The 13,331-nt window shown below is 35.7% G+C and overlaps 2 protein-coding genes across 4 annotated transcripts in view; one reads left to right on the forward strand and one right to left on the reverse strand.

The window, feature by feature from the left end:
• Positions 1 to 13,331, forward strand: part of DYTN (dystrotelin) — an 82,953-nt gene that overhangs the window by 59,311 nt on the left and 10,311 nt on the right. Inside the window, exon 16 of one of the 3 annotated variants that reach the window (XM_033064397.2) lies at positions 8,826 to 9,039. The exons of the other annotated variants lie outside the window; for them this stretch is intronic. The gene's annotated coding sequence lies outside the window, so the exon portion shown is untranslated. Of the gene's footprint in view, positions 1 to 8,825; positions 9,040 to 13,331 lie in introns of those variants that run through there. 3 annotated transcript variants of the gene reach the window in all.
• Positions 1 to 13,331, reverse strand: part of ADAM23 (ADAM metallopeptidase domain 23) — a 68,692-nt gene that overhangs the window by 10,370 nt on the left and 44,991 nt on the right. Inside the window, exons 17-24 of the mRNA XM_033064391.2 lie at positions 13,141 to 13,227; positions 12,906 to 12,986; positions 10,969 to 11,019; positions 10,428 to 10,491; positions 9,070 to 9,175; positions 7,511 to 7,630; positions 6,396 to 6,564; positions 4,546 to 4,657 (exon numbers count right to left, since the gene is read on the reverse strand). Of these exons, the coding sequence (XP_032920282.1) occupies positions 4,546 to 4,657; positions 6,396 to 6,564; positions 7,511 to 7,630; positions 9,070 to 9,175; positions 10,428 to 10,491; positions 10,969 to 11,019; positions 12,906 to 12,986; positions 13,141 to 13,227 (790 nt within the window). The remainder of the gene's footprint in view (positions 1 to 4,545; positions 4,658 to 6,395; positions 6,565 to 7,510; positions 7,631 to 9,069; positions 9,176 to 10,427; positions 10,492 to 10,968; positions 11,020 to 12,905; positions 12,987 to 13,140; positions 13,228 to 13,331) is intronic.

The following is a 13,331-nucleotide window of genomic DNA, read 5'->3' on the forward strand; positions in this document are numbered from 1 at the left end:
ATTGACGAGATGCAGGAAAAAAAGAATGAATAGAAACAAAAAGAATGAGTGATAGTGAGCAATAAAAGCAGAGGAGAGATGAAGAAAAGCTGACATTGGTATAGAAGGATACAGGAGCAAGAAGAAATGGTCAGGGACACTGGTCAGCTGAGTGGCTTGAGACAGCAGGTGAGGGAAGAGAAACAGAAGGGAACAAGGCAGAATGTAAGCAAAAGGCAAGTGGTCCTCAAATTGTAGGTAAACTTGTAGGTTTTCTACTCCATAATCTGTCCCCCAAACCTCTACAACTTTCACAGTCTCCAGTTTTTAACAAAAAAGTTGTAAAAGCTACCAGTAAGACACAGATCTGATCTTTCTCAATGAAATTACCTATTACCTTCTTCCTTCTATTTGTTTTCTAATAATTGTCCCCTGTGAAAGCAAAGGTCTCTACTCATCTGAGAATCTTGGATCAGTTTCATGTATGGACCAGTTCCTAGGGCTGCAGACTCAGACACACAAAGTACTGCCTCACTGGCCTAGAACTGTGTGAGAATGCCTTTGCACTCAGCCTGATTGGAAATCACAGACTGTCCTGCTAACGAGTCCCCCTTCAGAGAGGTGCCACTGGCATGTGCCCGATGTCATATATGGTACTAGAAACATGGAGAAGCTGTAAACCTCAGAGCAGCAAAATAGCAGCAATATCATCTGTAGTTTGCAGAGTGAATGCAGAATGAAGACAGCTCTTACATGGGCCTTTTCATGTGTGTATACATATATGAACACAAATTTACATAAATCACAGCCATTGTTAAATTGAGGTGCTGGATAACACTTAGGATTACCGTTTCCTAGAACTATGAAAAGACAGTAATAATTGCTCATACATATTCTTTACACATGAATACTACACTCCAGCACTGTGCTATCTTGAGGTAATGGATCCTGGCAACAGAACCTTCAGAAGCTTTACTGTAAAACTACCTGTCTGTATGACTATGACCAGTTTTCATCTGCCTAGCTTGATCGTTAGACTGAAAGCCCTGTATGAAATGAAACAGTTCACATTACTCAGTCTATTTTGCAAAATAATCAAGAAATTTTTTTAAAATTTTTTTTGGTAATTTGGTGTAATGGAAACATTTAGACATTTAATTTTATGGCAACAATGTAAAAATTCACAAACTTATTGTTTTATGCCCCACATTATCCCAGACAGGAGAAGGTTCAACACTGCATGAGCAAACCACATGACACAGACACAGTCAAATCACAGACAAACACAGTCACCACAGGACAAAGCTAAGGGGCAACACAGAGGGCTCAGGTGCATACGGTTACCTCACACACTAAGGCACCAGACAGAGAACTCAAACTAAGAAAAGTGCTTACTCTATTCCCCACCCTGTGCCTCCAAAAATCACCCCCAAGGCCAGAATGGTCCCTGCCACTGCACCTATTAGCCTGTTAGCGGCCATGCTCACTGTGTGGAGGGAAAAGGGAAGAATTTTTCAGGAAATCATCACATATATGTCTGAAATGAAAACATTAAATCATTCCTCAAAGGAATACTTTATGATATAATCCACTGTTGGATAAGCAATTCAAATCTCCTCACAAACATTTGTTTACCAGGTAACAGCTTCAAAAATTCTGAAATGAGCTCTATTAGGTTTTCTTTGAATGCCTGCAAATAGTTCAATGAGAATTTTTCCTGTAATTTCCTTTTGCTTGTGATTCTATTATTTCCTCTAAAAGGGAACATCCTCAACCTACTGTATATTTTCAACAGCCAAAATGTTAATAAATTGCCAATAAGAAAACTTTTTGATCACCAGAAACTTACTGTATCCATAGTATAATTAAGAAAATGAAAACTGTTTGGAAACAATTCCACCTCAGGAAAAAGCAAAGAAAACCCCAACTTTTAAATTAATTCCTATACTAATTAGTAATACTTCTCTTTGTTACCGCATTTATCAATAGGACTCTCTGTTTATCTATATGACCTAAAAACTGGTAACACAAAAGCAAAAACCTACCCTAGAAATATGCTTCAGTTAACACCCTAGAAATTTTGATATGTTCAGCTAGTTTCTCAAGACATCTAGGCCTTATTTTTAATTCTTAAGGGAACTCCTTTGAAGAAAAAATTCTGTACATCTCCTATGTTAGAGAGAAAAGTTTGATAGATTCATTGAGTGACAATAGACCGCAAGCAAGCAGCTGAGTTCCCTGTCAAATGGGAATTTAGGGACAAAGATTTGATAAAGACTCCATGCTGAGTGAAGTGTTTTTTAAAATATTTTGGGAATTTTTTTCCTGTTTCATAAATATACACACACACACACAAACACTCACACACACACTTGAGACAAAAGTTCTATATTAAAATAAACAAACACCACTTCACTAGTCAAATAAAGGCCTAATTCTGCAAATTAAATTGCAAAGAAGAATCACATGTGCATATGGAGTCCCATTGATTTCAAAACTTCTAACCCACACTCTAAAATAATTAAAACTTTCTGCAGTAACCAAAAACTAACAGCAAGAACTCTGTCTTCCCAAACTGCTAAATGCTGTGTACATCTGCTAGTACAGGATACAGTAGGTTGCTGAGTTTAGAGTAATTCAAGAGTCTTATATTAATAGCAACATATTAAGGACCACAGGTTTTTTTTATCCTGAAATAGATAATGGAGCCAAAAAGCAATTGATGGATGATGGAAAAGTCTGAAAAGTGCAGCAGAATAGCAGACCATTGTCAATTATCACAACAATACAAATATAAATAGCAACACTCCCTAAGTATATATGTTCTAATTATAGCAAGAAAAATGCTTGGAGTTTTGGCATGAAAAATCATAAACCTATTAGATGAATTTTCATATAATGAAGGTTTCACTTCATTTAACCTTATGGCTAAGGAAAAACAAGTATTTTGGTTTCTGTCTCAGACTTGTAAACTGGCATATGACAGAGAGTAATAAGGGTAAAAACTTAATGGAAGCTACTCTTGAGTACGTTGGGTTGTTACAACAAAGAAAACTCCTGTACTCTTCTGAAATCTTCTCACAAAGGAATTCCTCTATAAGTACACAGAAAGACATCAGTGTTCAGTCTCCTAAATTCATTTCTAGGTGATTCAACATCAGTAAATTACTGCAACACCGTAAGAAAAATAATCCATCTTTGGAGATCATTGAGCCACCTCGAACAAAAGCACAGTCTGCCATTTTGCAGAGGACTCCACTGAAAAATGCAGTCTAAATTTTGCCTGTACCTGCTGGCAGAAATCCATGCACATACTGTTCATTTAAGACTTTCTCCCAGAATATTTCAATGTTGATGTATTAATTTTCACAAAGGTATTTCCATTTTGAACTAGATGAGTTAATCTGATTTACAGCAATTTATCAAAGGTAAGTGTACCTTCTGTGATACCCTTCCTATAGACCTTTACACAGAGGAGGGAATCATTTCTTATCTACTAGATTTGGAAATGAACAAAGTAAAATTCATGTGCTCTCAGTGTCAGAGCATAAATCATGCTTTCCTCATCCACACAAAGAATTGAACAGCTCTCTAGTGTTGGTCTCCATAATTTCTTTTTCGTTTTTTTTTTCTTTTTTAAGACTCTAAGCAGCATTCCACTGTCAGAAAGGTTTTTAGAGGAAATGGAATGATAAGTGGCTTGAAAGGCAGAGTACAAGCCAGGCAGCTCTACACTGTACACTGTTGGGATTGGGAGCCCAGGAACCACCTGTACAGATTCTCTACACAAATCTGGACTGGTCTAGAGAGCCTCTTTCACAACACTAACTTGTTTCAAGATGATCTCTTCAAACAGTTCTTGGCAAAGATCTACTGAAACCATCCTGCTAAGGGGTAACAGAAAAAGACAGATGTAGAGCCATTCCAGGGGCATACCAACATCCTGTCTTTCATTGAAACCTTGATACTTTTAGACTAATCAATTATAGTCTGAGTCCTCAGGACTACATTTTTGAACAACTCTCTCTTTTCTCCATCTGCCTTGCAAACGAAGCAGAAAAACCTAGAATAGGGAACTTTGTAAATGCGTAAGACTGGATAAATATAGTCTGATGTTGAACAGTGCCCGGATGAGAGGAAAGACATAGAAAAAAACTGGACAGCACAAGTCCAAAGATATTCTTTTGCAGAATTAGTTGACTAAGAAAAACTGAAAATCTCTAGTAAAATATAAATATTCAATTATCATATAAAAAATAAGAGCTATCCTAAGTCAGATTCCAATCACAATGAAAACTATCATTAAAAAATAGAGAATAAGGGACAAAAGAAAAAAACATTACCTGTTGAAATCTTCCCCAAATTTATGTTAGGAAAGTAAAAGTTTTATCAATTCTCAAAGTAGAAAAAGCTACTTCCTCTACATGAAGTAGAATTTTACTGTCTGGGTGTAAACACAGCTGTACAATAGTATTTGCTTTGTATATGCTAATTCTGCTACCATGTATCAACAGAAAAACATCTTAAATATTTAGAAGAACATAAAAACTGAAACAAAACACAAACCCTTGGGTCCTTCCTCCTTCTTGCCACCAGTATCCCTGACAGGATCATCAATGCTGCAGTCTGTCCCAGCCCAGGAGAAATTACAAATGCAAGTGGCTTCATTACTACAAACCTGGGAAAAAAATAATTGACAGTAATTAGTTTTTAATTGCATATTATTAATATGTAATTAGACATTTAATTCATTGTATAAAACTTTCTTTTTTATACATTGCAACAATAGCACTGAGTGTTTGGAATGACCTAACACACCTGGAAGTTTGCCTTAACCCTCCTAATATTCTCACATGCTAGGAGAACTGGTTCTATCATCACTGGCACTACCCATCTGCACAGTTTGTGAAAAATAACAGCAATTTAGCTAGACTAGTTAGATCTTCACCAGCCCAATATCTGGACTTTGAGCCTGGATGCACAGAAGGGACACAAACATCTGCCTTTGAAAAGGTTCAAGGCATGGTTACACTTTTCAACCTCTCATTTACAGCTTGCTCCCAAGTAGAACAAAGATTCTATTCATTTTCATTGGTTTTGTCAGCACTTTTCCTAAGCAGCAATGAGGAATGCTTGGCTGGCTTCTAAAAGAGAGGGAATAGTTCTTCCCAAGTTTACATTTACCTGAATGACCTCTAAAAAAGGACTTGGCACTCTAAAACTGGCAGTATATTTATTAGATAAAGAAAAACCTATCCAGTGGACAAAACCTAAACCATCCTAAATCAATAGCAAGAGTTCATAGCTACAAACTTTCCATATGAAAAAGAACATGGAATGGTGTTGCTAAAAGAGGTTACTGTGGAAAAAAGCATGACACGAGAAACAGACAAAGAATGAAGTTTTGATTATGGAACTAGAAATTAAGTCAATCATTAGACAAATAGCTAATATCTTTTGGACACTGGAACATAATGTAGAAAAATCAGTAGCACATATGATTTTTTAATTCAACTTCTATCATGCTCTGCTTTTAAGAAACACTCACTGAAGAATCTTACCAAAGAAGTTGAAGATAAACACATTTTATGGCATGTTTGATCAACTGAAATACCCTTTTAAAATTAGGAATTGTAATAATCCGAAACAGAATAGGTAAGTGCACTCACCCTTCATGTCACTCTCAAAAAGTACCGAGATAATTTCTAATCTCCTAGATACTTTACTTTCCAATTTTAAAGTTTTTCTTCTTGATTTTGAACCCTCCACTTGAAACACCCAATTTTCATATTCAAGTATAGACAACAAGAAATAACCCCCTTCTTGTAAAAGTCTAGCCCTTTAGGCAGCATTTGTCTCACTGAATCCCACAGTAGAAAGGTTTTATTGGTATTTAAATCAGTGATCTGTTCATCAAAACATCTCAGACAAATGAACTTATGGGTAGAATAACAGAATATAATGTGCCTGAAAGCAAAGTGATATGCTTTGGATCTGTTCAGGAATGGTTTGGAACTGTCTAAGAACAATCTCTCTGCTGAGGACCCACAGCTTGGAACTTTAATTTTTGAACACAAGACCAACTTTATAAAGGTGTTAGTGTGCAGGAAAAGGTTTGATTAAAGATGGCAAGTGGCTTGAAATATGGGTAGTACCTTACAAAAGTCCTTCCAATAACTAATGTCAAAGGTCTTTCTTGCTACTAATAAACCCAACTCCTTGGATATGATTGCAAAACCAATTTGAGAACTTTCCTTCCTAAAATTTTTTTATGCATCACAAAATGTCAGTCTTCCCCCAAATCCAACATTTGTAGTTTCAGATCAAAAGGTCTTAGGAAGACTTTCAGGAGTTAGGATCAGGTAGAGCAGAGAGAGCTGGGGAAGCTGAGCTGCCCACTCCCAATACAGACTCACCCCATGACCAGAACAGACTTTTCCATTGGAACCAATGGGACAGCTGCTTATGTTCAAGGACTGAATTGGCAGGCACTTTTTGTCCAGACACATCATCTGAGGTCCACATGGAGCACCATCCTCCACATAACCTAAATCCGTATCATCATCTAAAAGAACGTGAGCACCACTAGAAGAAATAAGTTTTAAGACAGCATTAGTATTATGACTGAAATCTTCTGAAAATATTAAAAGCATGTGGGTGTAGACACTCAAAGCCCACACTTTTCTTTCATTTAAGCCTTCAGACAGACTGAACTAAACTGTAGAGTTTTTCTGTCCCTCCACAGCAATGACAAGGTGTTCCAGTTGCCAAAATAAAAACAAGTCTAGATTAGGACTTAAACACTCAAGAAGGACACATTAGGCTTTGGGGTTTTTTAAGCCTCTGACAGACTATCCTTTTTTTTTTTCCCCAAATGAAATAGTATTGTGAAATATTATTGCTAGAAAAAAAATACTAAAAAAGTAACTTCCCATGTGATTTAAATAAAAACTCTAGTGTAATAATGGAAGAATTAAGAATCACTGTTCACTCAGGACCCAGGTATGTAAGAGAGTGTTCTTAGCATCACAGCAATGTTGCCAATGTCTTCAAAATACAAATCCAGTATTGGAGCAAACTCATTTACCTATTCTTTAACTGATCTGTAGCTGAACATCTTATCCTGCAACAAAGCTGCAGCTTCCTCCCTCTCAGCCTTCACTTCACTACAGTTGTTTCCTCAAGTATTTAATACTCAAAATCATATTCAAAATATGGGTCTTTGTCAGTCACAGACTTTCTCCACCCCCAGAAAAACATAATGCTGAGCATTAAGCTCTGACTGTGAAGTTCTGCTATTGGAGAGACCAAGCAGAAGTTTCAGGAGTATAATCCATATTTTACCCTCCTTAACTGTGGAATATTAGACTTTTTGTGCTTTTGGGATTTTTTTTTTAAATCAAAATAAATACCACTGAAATAATGATTTTGCTACAATTACCTAAAATTCACAGAATCTCACATTTATGTCTATCTTAATTCAATTTGGTTTGACAGATAAATCATGTTAGAATACTGCATTATCTTTTACCTGCAGTCCACTATGCGTCCTTGGTGATAAAATGAATTTGGGATAATTTCTCCTTGAACTTGACCAACTCGTGGTACTCTAGTAAGATTAGTACAGAGCAAAAAGCCACAGAAAACATCACTGGAAAATGAAAACATAAATCAAAATATTACTGGAATAATATGAGGTAAACTTATAAAAAAGAAAGTCAGGCAATGGTGCTGCTGGTCACAGTAATATACTACCATAAACTACATGACAGACTTTCAGAGGGCAAGCCTGGAAATAAAATATTTTATTTCAATGACAAGAGGCAGAAACAAGTCATTGTTCATTCCAATGCACCAGTGAATGCTCACATGGGCACAGAATGTGTCTGTGCTCTAAGAACAATCCAGAACAAGTAAGAGGAGCCAAACTGTACAAAGCTTTGTCATGTTAGGCTAAATTACTTTTCCCTCTCCCCGGCAGCGTACACACCATATTTTCATGTCAAGTTTGAAATTTTCATTGCATTTTATTTCCCTTGCAGGACAACAGAACCATAACAACAATTTTTAGTGTGCAGTTGCATGTGCCCAAGTTTTGATAAAGAATCAGGTTTTTTAAATGCTATTTTATATCTACATATATTTAAATATATTTTATATAATATATGCAACATATATTTTATATATTCAATTGAAGGATATCAGCTTATACTGATTGTCCTAAGTCACAGAAGCAGGTGGATGAATGCTGGAAATTGACTTTGTTAAAACTGAAAAAACCATAAATAGCCCTTTGGCCAAATCATGCATCTCTGTACCAACAAAGAAAAGCTTTTATAGAAATGAGAGATTTAACATATACATTAGAATATACTATCCTCATCTAAATATTTTTAAAATCCATTAAAAATTCCTTTCCTTATGATCCTATATGAGAACTAATAATTTTAAAAGCGATTATACAAGCATGAAATACTCGAAGAAAAAAAATGCTATTCCCAAACTGAAATTTGTATTTACATAATTAAAAATTACAAAACAGAAGTAAATCATGAGAAATTTAAGTCTATCTACTAATGATCATTAACTTGAAAAGTAAATTTAATCAAATATTCATCTATTAATGGTCACATGGAAATTAATCAGGTTTTTCTCTATAGCATCCAAATGTCTAATGGTCCTCTCTGCTCGAAATAAAGGTTAGAACAAACTTGAAACAGCACAATCTGGTATCAATCCCAGAGCAAGTGAAGAGAGAGTGTGTATTTGCAGCCTAATTCACCCCTGCCAAGGCTGTGTTTTTTTAATGTTATGAACTTGTGACTTTTTGTTGTCTTGACCCTCAGCTCCTCTGAAATAACTGAAGTCACAGTATATTCTTCTGAAAATCTAGAATTCTTTACAAGTGTATTGCTGAGTCACTCACAGACTTGTCAGAGTGCAACTTTTTCAAGATCCTGAGGGAAAGAAGATTCAAAATAATGCAAAACAAGCTGCTGAAACATGCATGAAAAAGTAGAAAAAGTAGACAATATTAAACCATTACCAATCTATCTGAATTACAGATAATCTCTACCAAACTGAACCTACTGTTTGCTGCACTGAATCCATCGGTCTCCATCCTTGCCACAGTTTCCTTTTGTTGTGCCTTCTGTATTAAGCTTTTCATAACAAAATTTGTCAGATCCTGAAGACTCTGTTGATGAAGACAAAAAAAAAAGCTTTCCACTAGCAACATGACAGCTTTGAAACCAGCATAATTTATTGCAGTTGTTCTCTGTAATTTTTTAATACAAAACATCAATTTAAATACACGTGTATGTGCACAGATGGTATTTTCCAGTGACTAAAAGGGAGAACAGGTGAAACTGAAATACCTACTGATATGTTAAAAATTTGCTCTGAACTTCTAAAAGTAGCCTCCCCAGTGTCTGCATTGTATTCTGCATATGAATTTTATCTGTGGTCTAATTATGTTCACTTCATAACATTGCACATAGAGTTGTTTTTCACTGCAATTTTTCCTGATCTGCATTTCAGAAGATTTTATATAGGATATTTATGATAAGCATGTGTTCTGACATCAATTCAGTGTTGATTTTATTCTATTTTTCAGATGTTCACAGGAAACCAAACTTGAACAAAGTGTAATTTTTACTTATTTTTAGGGGGAAAATTCTGAACTAATAGGTTTTAAACCCATAATTATTTACTGAAGAGCTCAATTGTTTTTTCTAAAAATTAATAAAAAAAAAAAAAAGAAAATAGAAAAGCACAACAACTATATAGAGGAAGATAAAATAATAAGACAGAGTGGCCTCAGTGGCAGTTATGAATGACACAAAATGCACAAGAACATACTAAATGCTAGAGCACAAGACATCCTGGTAGTTTTACTCTGCTGAATTGTGTCAGAGTCATTACACAGAACATTCAGACCCTCTCTGTTGCAAGCAAAGCTCATTGCAATTGTAATTTCATTTAGCTCAACACCTCTGGACTTAAATCCACATCATGCATATTTAAGTTCACACCAATGTACTAATTTTCCTGACTTGGAGGATAGTATAGGAAGGAGAGGCAAGGTGGAGCAGCTTTGGCATGAACTGCTGATGGGATAATGGAACTGGTGACTGACATTGAAAAAAAACCCAAAACATCTGGTTTTGATGTATACCCAAAAGGTCCTCAACCCCCTCCCCTGCAGCATTTGCTGCCCTACCCAGATCTGCAGCCATCATGCCAGAACTCTCTCATTGACACCACTTCCAGATGCAGAATTCCACTTGGCAATTAAGCTATTCTCCCACTGCAGTCTACTCACTCTACTGATCAGAAAACTTTAACTTGGAGTGACAAAAACAAAAAATAGAAATACGAAAAATCCAAAGCAAAGACAGGAATGAACTAGAAATAAAATACATTTAAGGTAGTTAAAATCAACCTACTAGATCCCCAGATATATTTGCACTGATTATCTCTTGTCTTGCATTCACCATTATAGCAACGACCCTAAACAAAGCACAACATGTTAGGAATGAGAACTGAAAACAACTTCATCTCCTTCCCCTCCCACAACAAATGTCTCATTTTCATTCTTCACACACATGTTGGGATGCAGATTCCATGAATTTGGGCAGATGAAGTACACATTTTGTCTCAGATTCCCAAAGCCAGTTTGTGTCCAATACAAACTGACATTTAAGGAGTTGCTTTATACCCTTACATAGTTGTAAAGAACTTATTAACATGGAGTGTAATAAAACATCTACATATAAAGTAGATATACCAAGTGGATTTCACTCAAGGTAGAAATTATTACTATTCACAGAGTGCATAAAGCACAAGCAACATTGATGTTTAAAGGATAAAATTTATGAACAAATATGGAATACAGGATTTAAAAAAATCAATGTCAAAACAAAACAAGAATGTCTATTTGGTTGATTTCTATTTGCAGATATGCAGGGATTTTGAAACATTGCATACCTGATTAGAATCACAGGCATACCCATCTTGTTTATGAAGATTTGGTGGACACTGGAAAAAATTAAGAATATTTTTTGTCATGTGTACTGTATGTAATAAAACATGAAATTTTCCTGCTTTTACGAAAACTGCATAACATATAAAGAGGGTTGAAAACATAATTAGCACAATAATCTTTATAGATACAAACAGAAATGATAAAAATTAATGTCTTGAGCCATGAAATACAAGGTTCAAGTCTAACTTCCTGCATATTCCAAGAAGAAATTAAGGAGGTGAGGCAAAATTAAAGCCAACATGTTCAGTAAGAGGATATTTGGTAGCTAAGACTGGGGCCATGCTTCCATCAGATGCATTTCACTCCCACTACAACAGTAAGGGAGCACTTGGTCACAGCCTACCAGTCTATTGCTTACAGAGCTTCAGGGGGTCTAATGATGTTAATGGTTATGTTCCCTTGGCACTGGAAGTTCTTTGCTACAAACAAGTCACTAGGTCCAGAAGCCTGAGACTACTAAGTAAGTAGTTTCCTCATCTAAAAGGGACTTGTGAAAATTTGGAAAGAGGATGCTGCTGCACTGGACTGTGCTAGCCAATACTCTGAGGGCAGCTTGAGAAAGCCCTTCTCTCTATCATTAAGAATGCTCCATCTACAGAGCAAAAGATTTATGATAAAATATTGGCAATAGCTACTTACCTATGTGTTGAACGTCTCAGATGACAAAATTAAAGGAAGTTATTGTTAATTTATCAGCATTTATAACAACAGCCAATGCCCAAAGAGATTGTGATCTGTCCTGAATCTCATTTCTTCAAAGCTAAGAACATGATGCAGTAGATGACTGCACCAGTTATGAAGTTCTTAGATAAACTTGAAGTTCTTATATAAATAGAATAAATATAAAAACATTTTTCAATATTGAAAAGGAGTATATCACCTAAAGCATCAAAGTTGCTGTGAAAATGGAAAATGTACAGGATGTTGACTATTTAAAAGAACTAGAATTGAAACAAGATTTTGTTTGCTGTTTATTCCTATATTTTTGAGTATATTAGCCAAATGTTTTCAGGACAAATGCATAAGATCCACAACTTTTAAAATTTTCATACATATGCACACTCTTAGAAAACATAACACACTTTATACAAGTCTTATGAGGAGCAGTTGAGGGATCTGGTGTTGTTTAGCCTGGACAAGAGGAGGTTCAAGGGAGACCTTCTCACCCTCTACAACTCCCTGAAAGGAGATTGTAGAGACACAGAGGTCAGCCTCTTCTGCTCAGGTAACAAATGACAGGATGAGAGGAAATGGCTTTAAGTTGTGCTGGAGAGGTTTAGGTTGGATATTAGGAAAAGCTTCACCAAAAGAGTTGTCAAGCATTGGAACAGGCTGCCCAGAGACATAGTAAAATCACCATCCCTGGAGGTACTTAAAAGATGTATAGATGGGGCATTTAGGGACATGGTTTAGTGGTGGAGTTGGCAGTACTGGGTTAATGGTTGCACTCAATCTAAAAGGCCTTTTCCAACCTAAATGATTCTATACTCCATTAATTGTAATTTTCTATACTTACATTTTAACCTATTTAATTTCATAAAATCTTAGTGTTATTACCTTTGAATGCATTCACATTTGCAGTGTATTCTTATTAAGTTATAGACCAGGCAAGGAGTAAAGAAGGATACCTGATGCAAATATTATACATAAAACCCCAAGAGTTATAAAAACCAAATACACCTAGAGAAATCATCTTTTGAGTCCACTTAGGTTATTGTTTTTATGAGTTTTACAATAGTTTAAACTTCATTATTACATCATCATTTTGGGCATATGATTGTGCAGTTTGTTAATACAATTTTCTTGTTAAATGAATAAAAAAAAAAAGAGTGCAAACAAACATCAACAGTGCAAGCAGAGAACATTTCTGCACACATACCTGTCCAGAATCCCCAGTGCAGAACTCTGCAATGTCACACTCATTCACTGCATATCGACAGTCATAACCTCGTGGGAAAAACTAGAAAATTAAAAACATAGTTCAGCACTAAGAATACATCTCCATAAGCTGTTCCTTTTCCCTCTACCTAAAACACACTTTGAACTTTAACAGGCTGCACATGGCTGCCATGGACAACTAAAAAGAACAACTGATATATGGCAGCAACACTCACAAGACACGATGTATTACAGCAGGGTCCATCACTACAATGAGCTCCATTAGAAAGAGAGCACTTCTTACAACAGTCTGCGTAGCATTCCTGAAGAAAAAATTAAGACAAAAATTTAGTTTTCCATTTTAAGCAAGTTTTTTTTCCTTCATAATCTTTCCAACAATCGACTATTACGTACCAGCAGACAAAAG

Source organism: Catharus ustulatus, chromosome 7 (genome assembly GCF_009819885.2).
Source record: "Catharus ustulatus isolate bCatUst1 chromosome 7, bCatUst1.pri.v2, whole genome shotgun sequence".
Taxonomy (NCBI): domain Eukaryota; kingdom Metazoa; phylum Chordata; class Aves; order Passeriformes; family Turdidae; genus Catharus; species Catharus ustulatus.